Source organism: Aulonocara sp. 'chitande type north' Nkhata Bay, linkage group LG5 (genome assembly GCF_057382095.1).
Source record: "Aulonocara sp. 'chitande type north' Nkhata Bay isolate Kocher_YH1m ecotype deep benthic linkage group LG5, A_spYH_male_GT1.1, whole genome shotgun sequence".
NCBI classification, from domain to species: Eukaryota; Metazoa; Chordata; class Actinopteri; order Cichliformes; family Cichlidae; genus Aulonocara; species Aulonocara sp. 'chitande type north' Nkhata Bay.
Window position 1 is genome coordinate 44823308 of NC_141348.1, and position 20621 is coordinate 44843928.

The window sequence follows — 20621 nt, forward strand, 5'->3', positions numbered from 1 at the left end:
GCAGCTGCACGTGAACAAAAACATGAGTGAGGCTCCGCCCACTGTGATGTCACAGGAAATATGACATCACGGTCACTCCTCTCAGTAGCCACTCAGAAATGTGTGCTGATGTGGGCGGGTTTATCAGTGCGTGGCGGCGTTTGAGTTCACATAAACCTGAGTCCATGGTTACTTCTGCTGTCGGCTGATTGGCTGCCGACTCATCGTTAAATATTCTAAGCTGGCTGGTTTTTGGGTCATGTGACCGGGGCGGGGGGGGCAGGTGACATCATCTCCATCTCCTTCTGAGGAAACTTCTCCTGGCGTTGTGGGCGGGGCTGGAGCTGAACTGAAGCTTTTTTAATATTCGTGTCTGCTTCCTGTTCTGGAGCTCCAATAAGGAGCAGCAGCTGTGATCACATGACAGCGCTCTGCAGGCCGACGCCGCTCACATTTATCTCTCTGCTGGCTGTTCTCGTGCTGCTCTGATGATAAGCAGCCAATTAATTCAGTCTGACTAACAGACCGAAGGCTGTAGTTGTTTTAATTCACGATTCGCTGAAGTCGCCGCACAGACCGTCTGTGACATCACACGTTTTTGTTTGAACCCAATAAAAACAGTTTTATCATCGACTGTGCAAGAAAAGATCAAAATCACATTACCTGGTCTGAAACCGGCCAATAACGAGCTCCGACTGTGTCGCAGTGAAACTAAACCCGGCAGCGCCTCACCTGAGCGAGCCGTCTGAGCAGCAGCTCCGCGGAGGGGCGGGACCAGTCCAGGAAGATCTCAGGCACCAGAGTGACGGTCATCTCGAGCACCCGCAGCAGGCTGACGGACAGGTCGAAGCAGGTCGCACACACCTGCAGGTGACAGCGCTAATCAGAAGCTGCAGGTTAACCTGTGGGCGGTGACCACACCTGTCACACCTGAGCCGCGTTACCTGAGCGAACCCGGCTGAGTGACTCAGATTACCTTCAGCTGACGAGTGTCCACAAAGTTCCTCTCTGGACGCTCCGCGGCCTGCTGGATCTGTGAAGACACAACCAATCAAAAAAAGCACCTGTCGCAGCTGTTTCTGCCCCGCCCCGTTAAGTAACCTCCTCCTTTCTGATTGGCTGCCCCAACTAACAGAATGTTTGAGCAGCATGTGGATGGAGCTGTCCCTCTATGACTTCATGCAGATCCAGAGGGGGCGTGGGCTCACAGGCGTCGCTGTGCACGCACTGAGGCAGCTTTGAAGGTGCCGGCTTTCTGCCTGAACCTCTGCAGGCGTGAAATCGAGGAGCCGCGTCGAGCTTCGCGTTCGCCAGTTTGAACCGAAGCAGCAGACAAGGAGGTGGACAGCGAGGAACGGAAACATGAGCCTAATCTCTGAAACGCTGCGAGCGCTGGCCTGGCTGAAAATACCCCGGCGCCCCGCAGGAATACGATCAATTACAGCGCTGAGTGGATGATTCGCTGCAGGATTTCCAGAAAAGCCCGAATAATCTTATTAAAGGGAAACAAAGCTCAGAGCTAAAGCTGACACTCCTCAGGCTGGGCTCGCTCTCGTGTTTCACTCAGAGGTCAAACACGCTGCGAACACATCCTCAACCTTCAGTTCACAGCAAAGCACGACGAGCAGGAAGTGAGGTCGGCCCGGCCTCAGCTGCGAGTGTACCTGCGAGGTCACAGTGGGCACACCTGTCAGGTGATGTCGTGTCAGCACGGAAACTAGGAACCGCTTCCTAAACCTGCGCTCTGTGTAACATCCAGCAGGGGGCGACTGCACTGGTTTTATAAAGAAGTCTGTGAGAACAGGTCCTGCTCGTCGCCCGAGGACGCGGGGGCCACGTTTGGATGGATCTGACCTTAGACCAGTTTTAGAGGAGCTTTCAGGTTCAGAGGATGTTTCTCCATCGTGGTCAACGCGTGGCGGAGCAGCAACCTGCACGTGTGGACGCCGAGCTGCTGAGCCGTGCACGGATTTATCAGAGCGCTGATTGAAGGTTGTCGGCCTCGTCCCCGCGCTCAGAGTCCTCCAGGTCCTCTGAGCATGCGGACGATGCTGTGGGAATGTGGGAAATCTGAAGCAGACTGAAACGAATGATCTGCGTTTATGAAGAGCTCCAATCAAACTTTACTTCAGTATCAGTAATTAATAAAGTGAGTCGGAGGTACTGAGTATAAATATTAAAGACATTATTAAACATGCTGTAACGGGACATGAATACTAATGAGAGAATTTCAGGGTTTTTAAGCACTCGTCGTTTCTGTTGATGTTTAAATAATGAGAGTTGGTGTTTCTGGACCTTCTATTCAACGCCGCGTCCTGCGCGTCCTCCCCCGCACCTGCTGGGACTCTGGTTGTTCTTACCTCCTGGATCATGCCGATGAACTCTGAGAAGGCCCAGTTGAGTTGGTTCAGGACGCTGTTGAGGAAAGAGGCGGCCATGTCTTTATCCATGCTGAGCAGCTCCGCCATGTGTCTCTGCAGCAGCAACGACGGGCACGGCTCTGAACCAATCAGATGACAGAGGACAGGTGAGCAGAGAGAAAGCAGAGGACCGGACGCTGCCCGGCCCGCCCCGGCAGCAGCAGCAGGTGTAGGACGCCGTGTGGACAGCGTTACAGACACTCGCCGTTTCCTCTATGTGCATGTACAATGACAATAAAGGCCTATTCTATTCTACTCTATTCTATTCTACATGTCTGTCATATTCTTCAAAACCAAAGCAAACATGAGTGAAAGGAAACGGGACACCGAGGGAAAACGGTCACAGACACACAGAGGAGGGACGGAGGAGGAAGGACACGGCAAAGAGAGCAGGGAACACTGAGGAGAGGAGGAGGAGGCAGCAAATAGATGAAGGACGGCTCTCTGGCGCTTCGGCCTCCTCCGGGAGCTGACGGCAGCTCCGTGGAGTCATTAAATCCAATCCTCTCTGCCCTCTGAACAATATAACAAAAAACACCCGCTGAGTCTCAAGTACGATGCTGTGAGATGCGTCCCAGTTGGGGTTTATTACTGGGGCGGGTTTTGATAATTAATTTATCGATTGGCTTGAATAACGTGATATCGATTCATTAAAATCCTGAATCGATTTTTTAAATATAAATTTATTTTGCCCAAAACGCCAGAATCTCAGGTTAAACCTCACAAAATTTAAACAACCACCAAAACAGTAAATGAGAGCAGGAACACGATTCTGCACGAAGACATAAACACAAAGGGGGATCTGAGGGGATCTGCGCCATCCCGATGGTCTGTTAGTTCCAAAGACGGTGGTACTGCCTGGGTCTGCCTTGAGCTGATCCCCGGTTGGGCCCTGCTGATTCGACTCCCTGAATGCTGCAGTTTTATCGTGGGGGTGTTGATTCCTGTGCATGAAAGTTTCTATAGAGAGGTGTAAATATGGAATGTGATGAGGCTGAGAGCCATACAGGGGTAAAGGGGTGGGGGGATGGTGGGAGGGGTTCACATGATGGGTTTTCTGGTTTCCTCACTTTTTTTTTTTGAGTTCTTTGTTTTGTTTTTGTTTGTTTTTAAAAATTCTGTAATTATCAATGTTGTTATGCTATTATTATTATTATTATTATTAAAAAGAAAAAATATGTAGTGATCTGAATTATAATATTTGTGACTGTCTGAAGCAAAGTTTCCCAGATTCAAATCGAATCGATTCTAGAAACCAGTGACGATACCCAGTCCTATTTATTACTGGGATTACTGAGTTTTTCTGGGCTCCATCAGCACAGCTACAGATTTGATTTCTTATGACTGAAGGAAACTAAAAAATAAAAAGTGCCGCAGCCGTTTACACGGAGCACAAATATGAATCCAATTAACAATGAAACGAAGCTATTAGGCCTCGAGCTTTAAACCGAGGCAGCCACCACGAGCGCACAGCAGCTGCATTATGAGCACCACCCAGACCGCCTCCGCCTTTTATACTTGTCCGTTTTTCCACCGAACGACGTCCAAAGATGAGCTCACAGTAAGACAACAATCCAACAGAGTTTCTGTAATGAGTCATAATGAAGAACGAAGGAAAAAGCTCGATGTGGACATCACGCGAGACAGACTCCAAGTATCCAGAGCAGGATGTCGAACTCTTCTTCTGCTGCGGGAAACAAACAGCTCACTTTGGTCTCAGGCCAGACCAGCGAGCGCCGCGTCAGCGTGAAGACGTTCAACGACACGTGTAACCTGTGACGTGCGAGCACGCCTCACTTTGAATGCCTGTTGCCTGTCAGATGATAAGAAACGAGTCAAACTCTCGACTGTCCTGTGATTACCAAACAACCTTTCTGCTCATTTTTGGCAGTAATCTATTTTAAAGTCAACAGTGAAAAAAATGGAATTTTTTATTTTTTTTATTTAAACCTTATAGTACATAGAATAGAATAGAATAGAATAGAATAGAATAATCCTTTAATTGTCCCACAAGGGGAAGTTTGGTTGTAACAGCAGCCAAAACGACACATATTACCATAACTGTTATTATTATATTACTAAATCACCTGAACGGTGGGTCTTTATCACCAAGAAAAGAAACAGACTCTGAAATAACTTTCAAGAATTGTCCACAGACTGGAGTCTTTGCTGGGCCAATTCTGGCCCCTGGGCCTTATGTTTGACACCCCTGATCTAAAGCAAAAAATGACAAAGATTCAGATCAGCTGGAGAGGAAAAAAAACCCTCAACGGGGGCAGCTGTGCCTCCAACCTGAAACGCTGAGTATCGACCGAGTTCCACCAGAGGGTCGTTTATAGATTAAGTACAACGTGCACTTCTGGCTGAGTCAGGCTCAGGAGGCTCAGGAGAGCAGAAGGAAGGGAGCAGGAGACAGAGACAGCGAGGACAACACTGGGAGAGGTGAAATGATGAACTTACTCTGGAAACTAGCAATGGACAGATCTCCTGAAAGGCATGCAAAGGAGAAGCACAGAGAAGTCAGCGTCCGTGCAGGAGTAAGACTCGGGTGGGACACAAACAGGATTCAGCACCACGGACAGAGCTTCTGTCCCAGTTCATATTCACGACACAGTCACTACCACGCCCTCTGACTTCAGCCACGCCCTCCGACCCATGCCACGCCCTGAGTCTGACCGATTACTCATCTTTAACCTCTGGTGTTTGCACTCTCAGTGTACCACCCTCATCCATCCCTCAGTTTTAGAGACGAGGAGAGGGGTTCGAGCTCTGTGCCTGCGCTCTGTACGCTGACCCAGCAGATCATCAGCAGGAATAACAAACTGGGAAACACGAGCGCCCAAACCTGATGGGAGGCGTAGCGTAGTGTAGTCGGCATGCTGGACGTAGAAGAGGCAGTGGCTCTATCACTCCGTCTCTATTCTGTGTTTATTCTGTCTCTACTGAATCTCTATTCTGTCCTTTGGGAGTGCGCTGAGAAGCTGGAAGGAGCACTCAGAGTGAGGCAGACAGATCCAAGACAGTCAGTGAAGAGGAGGAGGAACTGAGGGAAGCTACGAAGAGGACGAAGATTGGACGGTGCAGATAAAACACCTGTGCAGGTATGGAGACGTCCAGGAGAGAGGCTGGTGTATAACTGACCTAAAGTAATGAATGAATTTCCCCTTTAAAAGAATTTAGTGAGCTACTTTCCTTTTTGCACTGTTGTTATTTGAGTGTGTCGAGCAGTTTTATTGCATTTGGCTTTTATTTTTCCACCCTGAGCTCTTTAAAAACCCACTGAGGAGCGTCACAGAGTCAGTGAGGGGGTGCAGGGCAGGTGTTTTTGGATGCAGACGCTCCCATAAAGCACCGCAGGCCGGGATCAGAGGGCGTGAACGGGCTGCTAAAGTGCCTCCACGTGACGATCCACAGCTCGGCGTGCGAGGACCGAGCAGCGCTTCACTCTGAGAGCAGATGTTTCTGCATGATGTCGACGGCGAGTCGAGGCCGTCTGTGTTTTTCAGCACAAGCACTGAAGCGCTGCAGAGCCGCTTCCTAAAATAAAACGTCAGTCTTCATCTCGGCACAAACATCACACACAACTTTGGTGATTCATTTCTGACGTTCACCTCCACAAACGCTGATGATTAAAGCCGTAAATCACAGCGAGCTGCGGCAAAAATAAACTGCAGACGAGGCCGCCGCCTCAATTTATTTATGGAAATTCATGAAAGAGCGAGCACCTGAACCGGGAGCGTGCTGCAAACCAAGAGGAGGAGACGGGAGCTGATGACAGGCATGCACAGACAGAACAGCAAAGAGCACCTACTCTGCAGACTGGGCAGGTTGGCATCCTCGGGTTTGGTTTTCAGCAGATGAGGGAGGCGAGTGTATCTGTAGCCAAAACCACAACCCTGAGGAAGAGAGAGGGATGAAGGTCAGCAGAGCTGCAGGGAGACAGCTTCTCTCAGTCAAACTGCAAAAACACTGGAGCGTCTGGAAGATGATCGCTGAAGCATCAGTGCTGATCATCTTCCAGACGCTGCTTTACTTCTTGCAGCACTAACACTTCATCAGTGCTGATTTCACTGATTAATTAACAATAAACGATCAATAAATGTTTGTGTTAGACAACAAATACTGAGCAAAAGCCCGAACACGTCACTGTATCTTTGTTAAACGGCCGTGATGACCTAAAGAACTGGTTAAACGCTGATTTTCATCTTAAAGAAAGACGCCATGTCTGCTTGTGCTGACCGGCCTCTCTCGACCACTCAGGGCGGTGCATCCGTCAGTCTGTTCAAAGCTTGGCTGTGATTGGTGACAGCCGCTGCTCCACTTTCACCTGAGGCAAGACAGCGTGAACATGTTAACCCTTTGCGAGCTTCATTTCGTGGAGGATTCCTATAGAGACTGAATGTGTTGGTGCATTAGTCTGAACACTGCTGATCCTCAGTAAACACCTTCAGTTCTTTCAGCTGTTGCCCTTCATACAGGAGCTGCTTCTACTTTTGCTCCAGTCTCACTCCGACTCTCTGGCCTCGAGCTCAACCTCGTCATCCTGTAAAGATACTGTTCTGTTGTCGGCTTCCTGTGAAGCTCTGCTTCTTTTAAATGTGCTGCATGAACAGACTTCACCGTGGCCCAGAGCTGACGGCAGGATCGCAGCACCTGCTCATAACAGCTGAGCAAGTAAAATTGATTTATAGCGCTTTTCACAGATAAAAACCACAAAGTGCTTTAACACACAAGAAATGGAAATATAAAACAACATAAGAGGAAATTAATAAAATGCTTTTCTAAATAAAAATGTCTGCAGCTGTTTTTTAAAACAATGAGTCCGTGCAGCGTAGAGACCGTGGGAGAGACTCCACAGCCGTGGGGCGCTGCTACCAGCGCCTCTGATCTAATGACCGTAAAGCTCGAGAAGATGAGTGCCGTGTCAGCAGGTCTGATAAATATTGGAGACCATGCAGGGCCTACATGGTCTCCAATATTTATCAGACCTGCTCTAAAGGTTACAGCTAAAATTTTAAAATCAAACCTAAAACTTACAGGCAACCAGTGAAGGGAAGCTAAAACTGGAGTAACACGAGACCTTCTCTTGGAGCCTGTTAACAGTCGCGCTGCAGCCTTCTGCGCCGTCTGAAGACGATTTAAGGCTGATTTGTTAAAACAAGTAAAAGGTTACAGTAGTCTAACCGAGAGGAAGTAAAAGCACGAATAATCACCTCAAGTTCAGGCTTTGACTCCATTAGTCTGAGTTTAGAAACATTCAGTAAATGATAAAAACAGTTTCGGACCGGCTGCTCGAGCGACAGCGAGCTGTCAGACATGGCACCGAGGTTTCTGAGGCTCGATTTTACAGGAGGGTCTAAGAAGCTGATACGCTGAGTTTCTGTCTTATCAGAGTTTAGTTGGAGGGAATTGTCATTTAACCGCTGGTTGATTTCTGTCAACCAATGACTTCAATTAGACAATTTATAAAAGTCAGAAATCCTGAAGGAACAGTACAGTTGGATGTCATCAGCATAGAGATGATAGGAGATATTTTTATAGCGCTTAATAATTTGGCTCGGGGGGAATATATAAAGCAGAACTAGAACTGGACCCAGGACAGGTCCCTGAGGCTCCACGATTCATGAACAGTAAAAGATCTCTCACACAAATATGACATTTTAAAACAACAGCAGTAATCCCAAACAAGTTCTCGAGTCTGTTTATCAGGATGCTGTGATCTACAGCATCAAAAGCAGAGCCGAGATCCAGCAGGACCAGCACTGCGTCCTCTCCAGAGTCTGCTGCCATCAAGACATCAGTGTATACTGTAAGGGAGGCCGTTTCAGTGGGATGCAATTTACAAAAACCAGACTGGAAAGTGTCCATAACTGTTTCCTGGATAAAAATGCAGTTAAGTTGTTCTACTACTACGTTTTCTAAAACCTTCTATATAAAAGGCAGTTTGGATATTGGCCTGTTAGGAGTGTGTGTGTGTGTGTGTGTGTGTGTGTGTGTGTCTCACCCTCCACAGTCTGACCAGGATCCAGTTGGTCTGGGCCCAGGGTCTCTGCTCGTACGGAGCCAGCAGGTTCTTCATCATGGCCACTCGCCTGGAATCAGACAGGTGAGCATCAACACGTCACTTCCTGTCAGCTCCGACACATAAACATCATTTCAGTGGGAGCAGCTGTTTCCATGACAGCTGAACAGCTGCTCTGATGCTGCTAACGTCACCGCAGACGTTGAGTGAGCAGAGCTCTGGCTCGGCTCGCACATCAGGCTCGATTACAGCAGCTAAAAAGGCACAAACAATAAAAACAATGCACCCACTTCTCACCCAGCTGTCAGAGTGCGAGCGTGCTACACGTGGAGAGGACTAACACACAGCCCGAGGGCGTGGACCGAGGGAGGAAGCGGCGGCACGCATCGTGCAACTTCCCTGTGAGCAGACAGAGCTGAGGGACGTTTAATCCTGACTGATGCTCAGAAACGATGCCGTGTGTCGTTTAGTGTAAGGAGACAAACTAGGCCGCTCATCACGAGCTGCACGCCGGACACACGTTGATCCATCAGCTGTGGCGAGCTGACACCACATGACATCAATCCCTTCAGGAGCTCCGTTTGTGAGCGCAGCTGTTATTCACATCAGACTGCCCGCCGTCTCTGCCGACGCCCCGCTGCTGGTCCCGCCCTGATGTTTGAACCCTGCCGGCAGGTTTCAGGGTCAGAGGTCAGATGAAAACAGCTCTCAGAGTGGGTGTAGTGCATGGATCCAACTACACCACCCCACAAACTCCAGCATGTTACAGAGGGCACAGCGTGGCTTTATTAAACCCTCTAACAGCCTTAAATGCTGCCAGCCAATAAGAATCCACCATTAGCAGATTTAGACTTTCTATTTTAAATGCGTCTCATCGCAAAGACTCGAGCGCTGCGTCCGAATTCACACAGGAGGGGAGCCGCTGGTATTTAATGTGGCATGCTGATTGGTCGGTTCAAAGACAACTGGAGCCACGGGATTGGACCGCTGCAGGACATGAGCTCACGGCCGCCCCTCTCGGTGGAGCAGCGGTTAGCGCCATCGGCTCACAGCAGGAAGCGTCTCCCCAAGGTCGCAGGTTTCCTCCCACACGCCAAGCACGCGCTCGTTAGCTTAACTGACTGCAGGTGAGAGAGTGAGTGGCGAGTGTGCGTCACCCGCGATGGACTGGCCACCTGTCCAGGTGGGATGGGCGAGTAAGTGTTTACTGATCACTGAAGAGCAGCAGCTCAGTCACCCTGAAGGTTTTTCTGGAAAACAATCAAACCAGACTCACTGCTCCTCCGGGATCCTCTCCACAGCCCTGAGGGATTGTGGGTAACAGACGTAGCTGGCCAGCGCCTGCATCAGAGAGTCTTTGATATCTGTGGAGAGAGAGCAGATCAGAGATTCAAAGACAGCTGGAAAAATAAACATTGCAGCAGGAAAACAGCTTTACTGCACGTGTGCAGCAGCGCCCCCTGCTGTTTGCTTCCAGGTCGGTCTCACACACACAATCAGTTACACCTTTCTAATGACACACTGTTATCAGCAGGCTCTCACTTTCCCATCCTCTACCCTTCCTCCTCCTCATCTTCAGTCTCCTCATTAAAAATGGCAGTGAGGCGCGTCTAAGCCATTACATCCACTCAGTCTCCTCCGCTGTCCTCCAGCAGGACTTCATAATTAACAGGTCCCGCCTCGCCGTTTGGACCAGACCGCTCGAGGCCGGATTTCCCCGCACGGCGTTTTATCTCAGATGATGGATGGAACTGCTGAGCTCATCATTTCTGCTGCGAGGCGTCCCGCGGTCCTCGGGGGATTCGGTTCATTAGTTATGGTGGGCTCCAGTGCTCGCCCTCCGTCTCCTCGTAGATGCACGTTCGGTATGAATGTGAAGCTGCTACGTCACCTCGTTCAAGTTATCACATTCACACATCCCCGGGCGGGCGGTGTCGACGCCATCCATCAGCCGTTTCCAGGCGACGGGTCACAAACCGAGGCTAAATGTTCCGTCCTCAGCCTGGATCCAGATCAGCTCTCTGGATTACACCAAGAGGATCAGGAACCTTTGACTGTGGGTGGGACCCATGTGACCTGCTCACACGACACCCTCCTACAGTTCTGGCCAACATGCAAACATCTCCACCCCTGTAAGGTGGTCATTCATAGACAAGAGATAGTGAGGGGCTCAGAGGAGAGCCGCTGCTCCTCTATATGGAAGGGAGGCAGTGGAGGAGGTTCAGCATCTGACCAGGAGGCCCAGCACACACAGCTGGAGATTACAGAACCCACAGAACAGCTGGAGGAGGGGGAGGTCCAGGAGTGGGTGGGTGGAGTAAGTGTTGACCACCCAGCAGGGGGCGCTGCTGCACAGAGGGGCTAGCTTCCTCTGACTGGAGCTGATCTGCACTAAAAGACAAACACGGGTAGAGCAGGGCGATATGGCCAAAAATATTTATCACGATATATATTTGAAAATTTGCGATAACGATATAACTGACGATATAATTGATGCGAGACAAAATACAACTCCACAACATTACTCGCGCAAAAAGACAACCTTCCATTTATTTTCACTTAAACAAGAAGCTGGTTTTTATGTACATTAAAGCTTTATAAAAATGTAACAGTGCAAATGCAAATTCCTTGCTGAAAGTTTAACCAAAAGGCATTTCCAGTAGAAATGGGCTGACATATCCTGAGCATAACCATGTATAATATCCACTGAAGTTAAAAAGAGGTGCTTTGCAACATTAAACTGCAGTGTGCAGTACGCATTTTTCGGACCATAAGGTGCACGGGATTATAAGGCACATTAAGCGAAACAAAGCAGTCAGATAAATCAAACTTTATTAAACTCATTCTTCTTGCTTCCTCCACTTCTGTAACATTGATTCATTAATGTTGAATTCTCTGGCAGCTGCTCTATTCCCATGTTGTTGCAGTATATTAATGACTAACCTCGTATAGTGGATGGATTATCTCAGTTGTTCTCCTGACTGAAGTTTGGTCCGTTTACAGCATCCTGCCATGCGATTGCATTTGTCTCTAACCATGAGGAACCTTCACGTTAACTTTTATAAGTGGAAAAGTGTTAGTGTTCGTCCTCCAGCTTCACTGTTTATGTTATGCTAACATAGCTGTGTCGCTAGCGATCACGTAGCACATCATTATATAGCAGCTAGCCCAACTTCAGTAACCCTACAAACGTCACTGCTGTTTAGTTTCCTGTCTTCATTTATGTTGGAAGTGATAACAGAGCTGTACATTTGATTTTTTTCAGAAATCTCTCAGTCAGAACATGCTATATCATGTTTAGGTAACTAGCGAAACTAGCGAGCTAACTTCCGCTAGCTTCCTGCTAACTTCTAACTCCGTTAAATGTAATAACTTTTGTTTTCATGGATGCCTGGAAGTTAAACTTTATAGTTACACCTGGTAAAGCAGCAATGCTGATCGTTTTATTAAAGATGAAAGAATTTAGACAGTTTTTAACTCTCAGTGATGCTGCAGTGTTGTTTGACCTGAAGAGGGGGGTTTAGGACCCAGATTACTCCCAGATTTAAGAGCATCTTAGTCCGACAATAACAACGGCCGCTTGCATGTTCTGCAAACAAATGTGCTTTGTTGTGTATCTGACGGACAAACACCAAACCAGTTCCACATCACTGAAGTTGCACCATTTTTACAAACCAGTTCTGGTTCATCTGTTTCACTCAACAATCGGCCATGTGCGTATGAAAACAAAGGCACTGCGCATGCGCGTTTTACTCATATTCTATCGCGATATTTCATTTTCCTATCGTTGCCTAACATTATACCGGTATTACCGTGAACGGTATAATATGGCCCAGCCCTAAACACGAGTACAGAGAAGGACACGCAGACCGGGGACAGATTAAAGGAAAAGCCGTCCTAAAGGGTCAGGTGTGTGCTCCACCTGAGAGTGCTGCACAGACCCACACCACCCTGTGGGTGGAGACACCAGCAACATGCAGTGAAGCTAAGCTTGTTACAACTGGCCTCACTTTATAGAAATAAGGTTTTATTCTAAACAGTCTTAGTAAGAACTGAAGAGGTCAAGAAGGAGAGCGCCCTCCAGGCCAGTGGAGGCGTGTCTTTAATTAGAAATGAAGCTTAGTGTCCCGCTCTGCACTGCGAGGGCAGCAGGACCGCAGAGAGTCGGACACATGAATAAAAGTGATCTCAGAAGAGGAGACTGCCGATTCCAGCTGCTCTTTACTCAACTAGAATCAAAGGTGGACCTGTTCTGGCTCGCTATGATTGGATGAAAACTGTGAGGCGTGACCCATTTTTATGAAGTGGTGCCAAGGTCAGGGTTTTCCTTTAATCTGTCACATCTTTATTGAAAATCTCCCCGAGACAGAAAAATGGTGTGTGTGTGTGTGTGTGTGTGTGTGTGTTACCTGTCCCAACGATGCGTGGATCTGCAAAGTGCTTCGCGAGGATGGCAGCGAGCTGAGTCAGAGTTTCCTCGTAGCCTGAGGGAGAAAGATAAAATAAAGTGTGTGTGTCTGTGTGTGTGCGTGTGTCTGTGGGTGTGCGTGTGTCTGTGCGTGTGTCAGTGTGTGTGTGTGCGTGTGTCTGTGTGTGTCAGTGTGTGTGTGTGTGTGTCAGTGTGTGTGTGTGTGTGTGTGTGTAAAAAGTCTGCTTGTGCTTGTTTGTGATGAGCAGCAGAGTCTGTAGTTATAATGATTATAAACGGCGTCAAACACACATTCAGGCCTGTGAGGCTCATTTAGACCATTGGCTCTCAAACTGGGGTTCACGGACCCCCAGGGGTCTGCAAGCCACAGATTGGAGGTCCACGAAAACTCGTAGTGGCTCGTAAATACACGTGCATCATCCGGGGTCGAGCTAATTACTACAAATATTAATAAAATAATAGTAAAAGTCCGTCCACTTCATCAAGTAACGCAAACGTCAAACCAGCTAAAATGAGACCGTATGACCTCAGTGACCTCGAGTCGGCTTTATCGAGGATGGAAGTGTCTTCAAGTACTAACAAATGAATCGATGAAGCATCTCATCACAAAGCCCATTTCATCTGCTACTACTGCTGCTAAAGAAGCTTTGCCCTCTTCTTTCACAGATGATGGTGTCATTGCGCGTGAATGGCCACATGGTGTGCCCATCAAAATCAAAATACTGCGCCGCCCTGTCTGCATGGGTTCCCAGTAGGGCTGAAGGTCCGGCTCCCACATACCGGCGGCCCATTAACGACTGACAGATGAAATCATCTCGTACGGTTGACACGCCTGCTCTAGAGTTCAGGAAACGCCCTGCTGAGGTCAGAGGAGAAGGGCAGACTGCTTCGAGCTGACAGGAAGTCAAAAGAAATAACAGCTAATCGATAACCAATAAAATAACAACTCGTTATAACCAAGGTGCGCAGAAGAACAGCAGCAGATCACGCCGTCTCACTCCTGAAGCTAAGAACAGAAAAAACAAACCGACCAATCTGGACGTCTCCTTACGTCTGCTGCGACGTGGTCGGCTCAGAGGTGGGGAGAACACAACCAGCCCGCCTGTGTGAGCGGTGCAGGCTGTGGAGGTGCGATGCTGTGGGGAGACTTTCAGCGCAAGCATCGTTTAAACACACAAACACGAGACGGGAAACAAAAACCCGACGTCACAGAAACGGCGTTAACCTAAAACAGGATCAAACACTGAAGCACAGCTGGACCACGACTCGCGCAGGTGCACCTGCAGACACCTTCGACAGGTGAGGTGGAAAAGGGAACGCTCGCTTGGCTTCACAGCAAAGACTAATACAAAAAAATAAATCTTCCAACTGTCTTCCATAACAACCCTGATGAAGCGCGCCCCGCCCGTTCAACGACCTGCCTCAGGTCAAACATCACCTGCAGGCTGGGTGGGCTGATGGTTCGCGGTGCTTACCGGGCAGCTCGTCCATGCCGTTAGCCGGGCTGAAGTAGTTCTTCAGGGCGCTGTATGCGTTCATGGCGACGTTGAGGTAGAACTCTGATGTGAAGGCGAACAGAGAGCCGGTGTTGTCGGCGTGCTCGATGGTGCGGATGCAGACACACAGCAGCCAGTAGATGTCCAACATCTTCTCCTGGAGACAGCAGCAGCACACAGCTCAGAAACAACACAAAATCCACCATTTAATGCGGATGCACAGCGGGCGGAGCGGCCTGCTCACCTTGGAGTAGATGGTGGCGTTGATCCAGGCCAGCCTCCTGCTCAGGTGGTTCAGCTTCTCCGCAAAAACCTTCTGGCTCTTCTGGAGCTCCTCCAGGATGTCGGCCCTCTGAAACAGACACGCGATCATTAAGCAGCCGAGCGTCCGTGCCGCGTTCGGTTACTCCGTTATTCCCTGGACCGCAGGAGCGGAGACGCTCCCAGGTGATGTGAGCAGGTACGTGTGCCTCTGATCTGACATGATGTGCACGCTGCAGGTTTCTGGTTCCCTGCAGTTAACGAGGACATACACGGCCTGACTGAGGCCCTCGCCGATCGCAGGATGCATCGCTCCTGATGGGGGCGCTCCTCCGACTCTTCCCGTCTGCCTTCAGAGAGCGAGTTTACTCCGCGGCACTAATGAGAGGAGCTTCTGCATCACGACGGGCTGACAGCAGCGCGGCCAATTACCTCGAGAAGAGCTCCGACAAACAAAGAGCAGTGCGTCAGATTTATTAATGAGGACGGACCAACAGCGGCGTTTAAACGAGGGTTTCTAGATTCAGTGGGAAACCAGAGGAGGCCTGTGACCTGAATAAAGCCTGAGCATGAGTCTCACTTCAACACATTTGAGTTTAATAACTACAGCGAACATCAATAAAGAAATCCTGCAGAGAGAACGACATGAAAACACGAAGCGTGGCAGAAAATGAGGGCCTGTTGGTGGGAATGCGTCGCCCCAGTGAGGGGTGGAGGGGTGCGTTAACCGAGCCATCCCCCCTTTCACTGAGAGATGCTCTTTTGTTCTATCGTTCGTGTCGTTGGACGTGATCCAATCAGAAGTGATCTCATGTCAGACAGAGAGCAGACACACGGACACCTGCTGTCGAGGAAAATCAGAGGCTCTGTAAACCATGAATCCAAAGCTAAGCAGTCGTTTTTGTTAGCCTGCAACAAAGGTCTTTCTCCCACAGGGGGCGCCACAGCCAATCATCTGCCTCCGTCTCCCAGCATCCATGAACCTCCTGAGCTCCTCTCTCCCACTGCAGTGATAATCTGTCTAAAGCTGTCTGACTCGGTCAATCAGCCAATCAGGTCCCACTGCTGACCCCACCCACCTCACCAATCTGAGCCTTGGTCTGAGTGACCTGAGTGATGAGGGTCACTCAGACCAAGCACTGCTTCTAAAACTCGCCCTGATGTCCAGCTGAGGCGGCGGTGGCACTCACTCTGGCGGGGCAGCGGGCGATCTTCTCCTCCGTATCCTTCAGCGCCACGGCGTACTCATGGACGTCGTCCGACACCACCACCATCTGAGAGGAGAGACACATGTTAGCACGCTGCTGAGAAAAACACTGGAGGCACGAGCGATCTAATTGGCTGATTGTCACAGCGACCATGAAAACTCGTCATTAGAGTCTGACCACGCAGCAGCTACGTGATGGAAACGCACACGTTACAGACTCAGAGGCGCTTTTAAATGAGACAGGGGTCAGAGGTCGCACAGCGTTAGTGTGGGGAGGATGAGCCAATCGCAGAGTAGAAAAAACCTTCAGGCTCAGCGAGGCGCCCGTGTTTGACCAGAGGACTCGGAGTGCTTCGCTTTAATGCGCACAGACACGTTATTCAGACACCTCGAATAAAAACGTAAAAATAAAACCAGACACACAAATCACAGCGCTCTGAGCACAGCTGCTTCGGGTCAACCCACCCGAGAGAAAGGTGGATGCAGCTAAAGGTCAGGACCGCCCACAGATACTTCAGCAAGTTTTAAATATAGAAGTTTAAAACAAGAAGGGATTGTTAACAGTGATGTGACCAACTGGAGCGTGATGAGCACCAAACCAAAGGATGAACTCACTGTGGGAGTTTTTCCACCTGCAGACAAAACCAGCTGCAGAGAAAGTCACAGGAATAAAATATGCAGCATTAACCTTTACAGCAGAGTTCCACAGGGTTCAGTGCTAGGACCAGTTCTGTTTACATTATACATGCTTCCCTTAGGCAGCATCATTAGAAGACATAGCATACATTTACACTGCTATGCTGATGACACCCAGCTCTATCTGTCCATGAAGCCAGATAACACACACCAATGAGTTAAACTGCAGGAATGTCTTAAAGACATAAAGACCTGGATGGCCGCTAACTTTCTGCTTCTTAATCCAGATCAAACTGAGGTTATTGTACTCGGCCCTGAAAATCTTAGAAATATGGTATCTAACCAGATTCTTACTCTGGATGGCATTACCTTGGCCTCCAGTAACGCTGTGAGGAACCTTGGAGTCATTTTTGACCAGGACATGTCCTTCAATGCACATATTAAACAAATATGTAAGACTGCGTTCTTCCATTTGCGCAACATCTCTAAAGTTAGAAATATCCTGTCTCAGAGTGACGCTGAAAAACTAGTTCATGCATTTATTACTTCCAGGCTGGACGACTGTAATTCATTATTATCAGGAAGTCCTAAAAACTCACTGAAAAGCCTTCAGCTAATCCAAAATGCTGCAGCAAGAGTCCTGACAGGGACTAGAAAGAGAGAGCAGATTTCTCCTGTTTTGGCTTCCTGTTAAATCCAGAATTCAAAATCCTGCTCCTCACATACAAGGTCTTAAATAATCAGGCCCCATCTTATCTTAATGACCTTGTAGTACCATATCACCCTATTAGAGCACTTCGCTCTCGCTCTGCAGGCCTACTTGTTGTTCCTAGAGTATTTAAAAGTAGAATGGGAGGCAGAGCCTTCAGTTTTCAGGCCCCTCTTCTGTGGAACCAGCTTCCAGTTTGGATTCAGGAGACAGACACTATCTCTACTTTTAAGATTAGGCTTCAAACTTTCCTTTAAAGCATATAGTTAGGGCTGCAACGGTTCATCGTGTGTTTCAAATAATTCGATTAGAAAAAATTCTAGACACATTCTTTGCTTCAGCACTTCGTTTAAGGCACGGCCATGACGTGCTCGCTGGTCTTCATCGCAGACACCACAGACGTGCGCACACACACACGCACACACACACACACACACGCACACACACACACACTCACCTTCCCCAGCTGCTGATGGACACTCAGGTTGTACATCATCACGATCCCATCCACGATCTCCAGCAGCGACTTGTCTGCAATTTGTTGATCGGGCTCCTCGAGCGGTCGCCCCAGCAACAGGCCGTCGTTGCCATGACTTCCCTCGACTTCAGGTTGCAGAGAAACAGGAAATGGTTAAAAAAGGCAAGAGATTTTTACAGCTGTGGCACTTCCACCCAAAGACTCAGGCGATGATAACTGGCTCCACGCCAACTTCACGCTGTGTCTAACCGGCCAATCAGGCACGAGCGCCTCATTTGACTAATGAAGGAAACAACCAGAGACCAACTTAGTCTGGGCCAACAGTGAAAAATAATGATGTGAAATCAACAGGACACCTGACACACCCCAACAGGAAGTGACCCAATTAAAGCTCCCAGCACACGAATACCTCGTAAAGCTGAACACGCCGGGCTGAAAGCACGTGGTATGAAACACACTGGTGGACATCGCGAGGGATCGATCCACCTCCATCCACGCTCTGTCCCACCATCCAGAACCAGAACGCAGGAACCAATCACTTCTTCTCAAACGTCTCCAACACTGTCACTGACAAAGTACTTCCTGATATTTTACCTGGCAGATTCCTCTGCTGCTTTGTTTCCTGCCATCACCATGCTTACTCTGATTACTCTGATTACTGTGCTGGGTGCAGAAAGGAGAGCGTGGCTGAACATTTATCACTACCTTCGATTGGAGGATGAAGTGGAACAACACGCAGACTCCAACTGAAAGATGGAAGCGCAGACGTTTTCCTGCAGCGATCACGGCTCGGGCCCTTCTCTCACTTTGCTCGTCTCCTGCACGCTGGTGTCATTGCACCACAAATGCAAAATCTGAGCGAGAGGGGCTGCTGGTGTGTGTGTGTGTGTGTGTGTGTGTGTGTGTGTGTGTGTGTGTGTGTGATAGCAAACACTGAAATTATTTCTTTGCACGCAGGAATGAATTTTCTTCGCTCAAAAGAAATTTCTCCTCAAAATGCAACACTTGCACCTGCAAACCTTTTTACGTGCGCTCAGAATAGTGGCACAAAAATGACGCCATACATCCACAGAGGAAGTGACTCGCTCGTCACGTTGACGCCTAGGTGAACCTCACACAATTAAATTCTGATTCTCACTTCCTAAAAGCTCCACGCAAAGCGAGCAAATGCGGAAGTGATCCCCTGTGTGGCTGTTCATCACGCCTGTAAAAGCAAACTTCCTGACAAATCACTGACCTCCTGCTGCCAGCAGGGGGCGCCACGCACTGCCACATAGACCTGCTTCGTATTTTCAAACGCAGGAGAAGCTCTGAGCAAACGGGGCTGATGCCCGTGAGTTCCGTAGCAGGAGCGAGTTGTACTCACTGTCCTCCTCGGTGCGCTGCTCCACGGCGAGCGTTCGGACCTTCACCTTCTCCGGCTGACTCAGGGGTCGCCTGGGGGTCATCAGGCTGACGGCGGCCGTGCTCAAGAAGCGGTTGGCCCGACCCAAAGTGGGAGAACTCAACCAGCTGGGCCTCGCCAGAGCTCCGCCCATCGCCACGGCCCCGGGCAGCCTCTGTGGTCAGACGGAAAAAAAAAAAGTGATGTCAGAGGATCAGGAGGTCAGAGGTCACAGCTGTCTGCACAGATGTTTGGTCACACATTTAGAAACTATGGATATTAAACATCAGTGAGGATAATTTTTTTAAAGCTTGTTCTTTAAAAAACGAGTGGATACGTTTTACCTCACTTCCTGTCTAACCCACAGTTTCAGCTAGGGCAGCCAATCGGGGGAGGGGCTTAAAGCAGTACGGATTAAAACCACGATCAGTGAACGGGAACAATGAAGACAAATGGAAGCAGCCTGAGAGAAACATGGACGAGGCTCTCCGTCAGACGCAGCCAGCTGTGCTTCACATCTGCAGCTGCCACGCCTCTGCACGCCCTGCAGAGCCACCCGTCAGCTGGTTCTGGTCTCGCCACGCCAACATTTTGCAGCATGTCGTCTTCAGAGCGGCTCAGCCCACAGAAACAGGTGCGGGCGCAGGCTTAGACAAAGCGGGCGTGCCGTCACCGGCGCCGTTAGATCGGCTCTCCAACTCAGAGCGTGCACGCCATAAAAATGTTTCATGGTTTTTAATGGCGGCAGAACGTGTTGAATCCATCGCCGTGCACTCGCTCTTCATAACGTTTACATGTTCCATCGTTTTATTTCAATATCTGGAAGTACTCATGTGTACTTTTACACATACTGTTTACTCGGTGACACACAAACAAATGACATCACCACATCACCTGAGCAGCTCCGCTCTCGTCGTCCTCGTCCAGGTCGTCCATGGATGTGGCCTGGATCTCCGCGGGGTCGATGATGATGTTTGCTTTACTCGCCAAATCGTCTGAAAAAGAGAAAACAGGCACATTTGTCATGTTGTAGTTCTTCACTCATGAAAACAAACCCATCAGCTGAGTTTCATCAAGCTGTCTGCAGAAAAACGCCAACATCAGACGAGCACAGCTCTCACAGCGGCATTTTATATTCACTCAGACCCCAAAACACCATCAGAAAAGTTCAAAACCACAGAAATACGTTTAAAAACAAACTGCAACCCTACATTAAAACTGAGCTTAGCCGTCCAGGCCAGCTCGCACCGGCTTTCTACGAACGTTCTGACCGCTGACGAGGTCAAACCGTCGAGCCGTGCCGGGCGCGTCAGGAGGAGACGGCCTCAGACTGATCGGAGACCAGCGTGTGAGCGTTAGCCAATGAGCATCAGCCTGACAGGAAGCTGGCAGTAACGAAGAAACTGTCACTGGTACTGAGAGTGAAGGAGGGCGGGTGTTAAAAGTCTGAGCTGACTGGTTGGCCCGTGCAGGAAGTTCCCGACCAATCTGCAGAGGACTTCCTCGACTAAACCTTCAGGAACACACGCTCGGGGCTGAAGTCTCATCTTTACCGAGACTCAAAGTCAAACGTCCAAAATACAAATGGCTGTAAGTTGTT

General features: G+C 49.2%; 1 protein-coding gene across 2 annotated transcripts in view; it reads right to left on the minus strand.

Moving 5' to 3' along the window:
- rnf123 (ring finger protein 123) overlaps positions 1–20621 on the minus strand; it is a 107146-nt gene that overhangs the window by 70715 nt on the left and 15810 nt on the right. Inside the window, exons 21-35 of one of the 2 annotated variants that reach the window (XM_086293765.1) lie at positions 19916–20016; positions 19004–19196; positions 17617–17762; positions 15798–15881; positions 14591–14698; positions 14326–14503; positions 12831–12905; positions 9698–9785; positions 8404–8491; positions 6211–6295; positions 4860–4886; positions 2340–2479; positions 956–1012; positions 712–843; positions 1–4 (exon numbers count right to left, since the gene is read on the minus strand). The exon at positions 1–4 is cut by the window's left edge and continues 72 nt beyond it. In XM_086293765.1, coding sequence (XP_086149891.1) covers positions 1–4; positions 712–843; positions 956–1012; positions 2340–2479; positions 4860–4886; positions 6211–6295; positions 8404–8491; positions 9698–9785; positions 12831–12905; positions 14326–14503; positions 14591–14698; positions 15798–15881; positions 17617–17762; positions 19004–19196; positions 19916–20016 — 1506 coding nt within the window. The remainder of the gene's footprint in view (positions 5–711; positions 844–955; positions 1013–2339; positions 2480–4859; positions 4887–6210; positions 6296–8403; positions 8492–9697; positions 9786–12830; positions 12906–14325; positions 14504–14590; positions 14699–15797; positions 15882–17616; positions 17763–19003; positions 19197–19915; positions 20017–20621) is intronic. The other variant, XM_086293766.1, reaches the window with a different exon arrangement.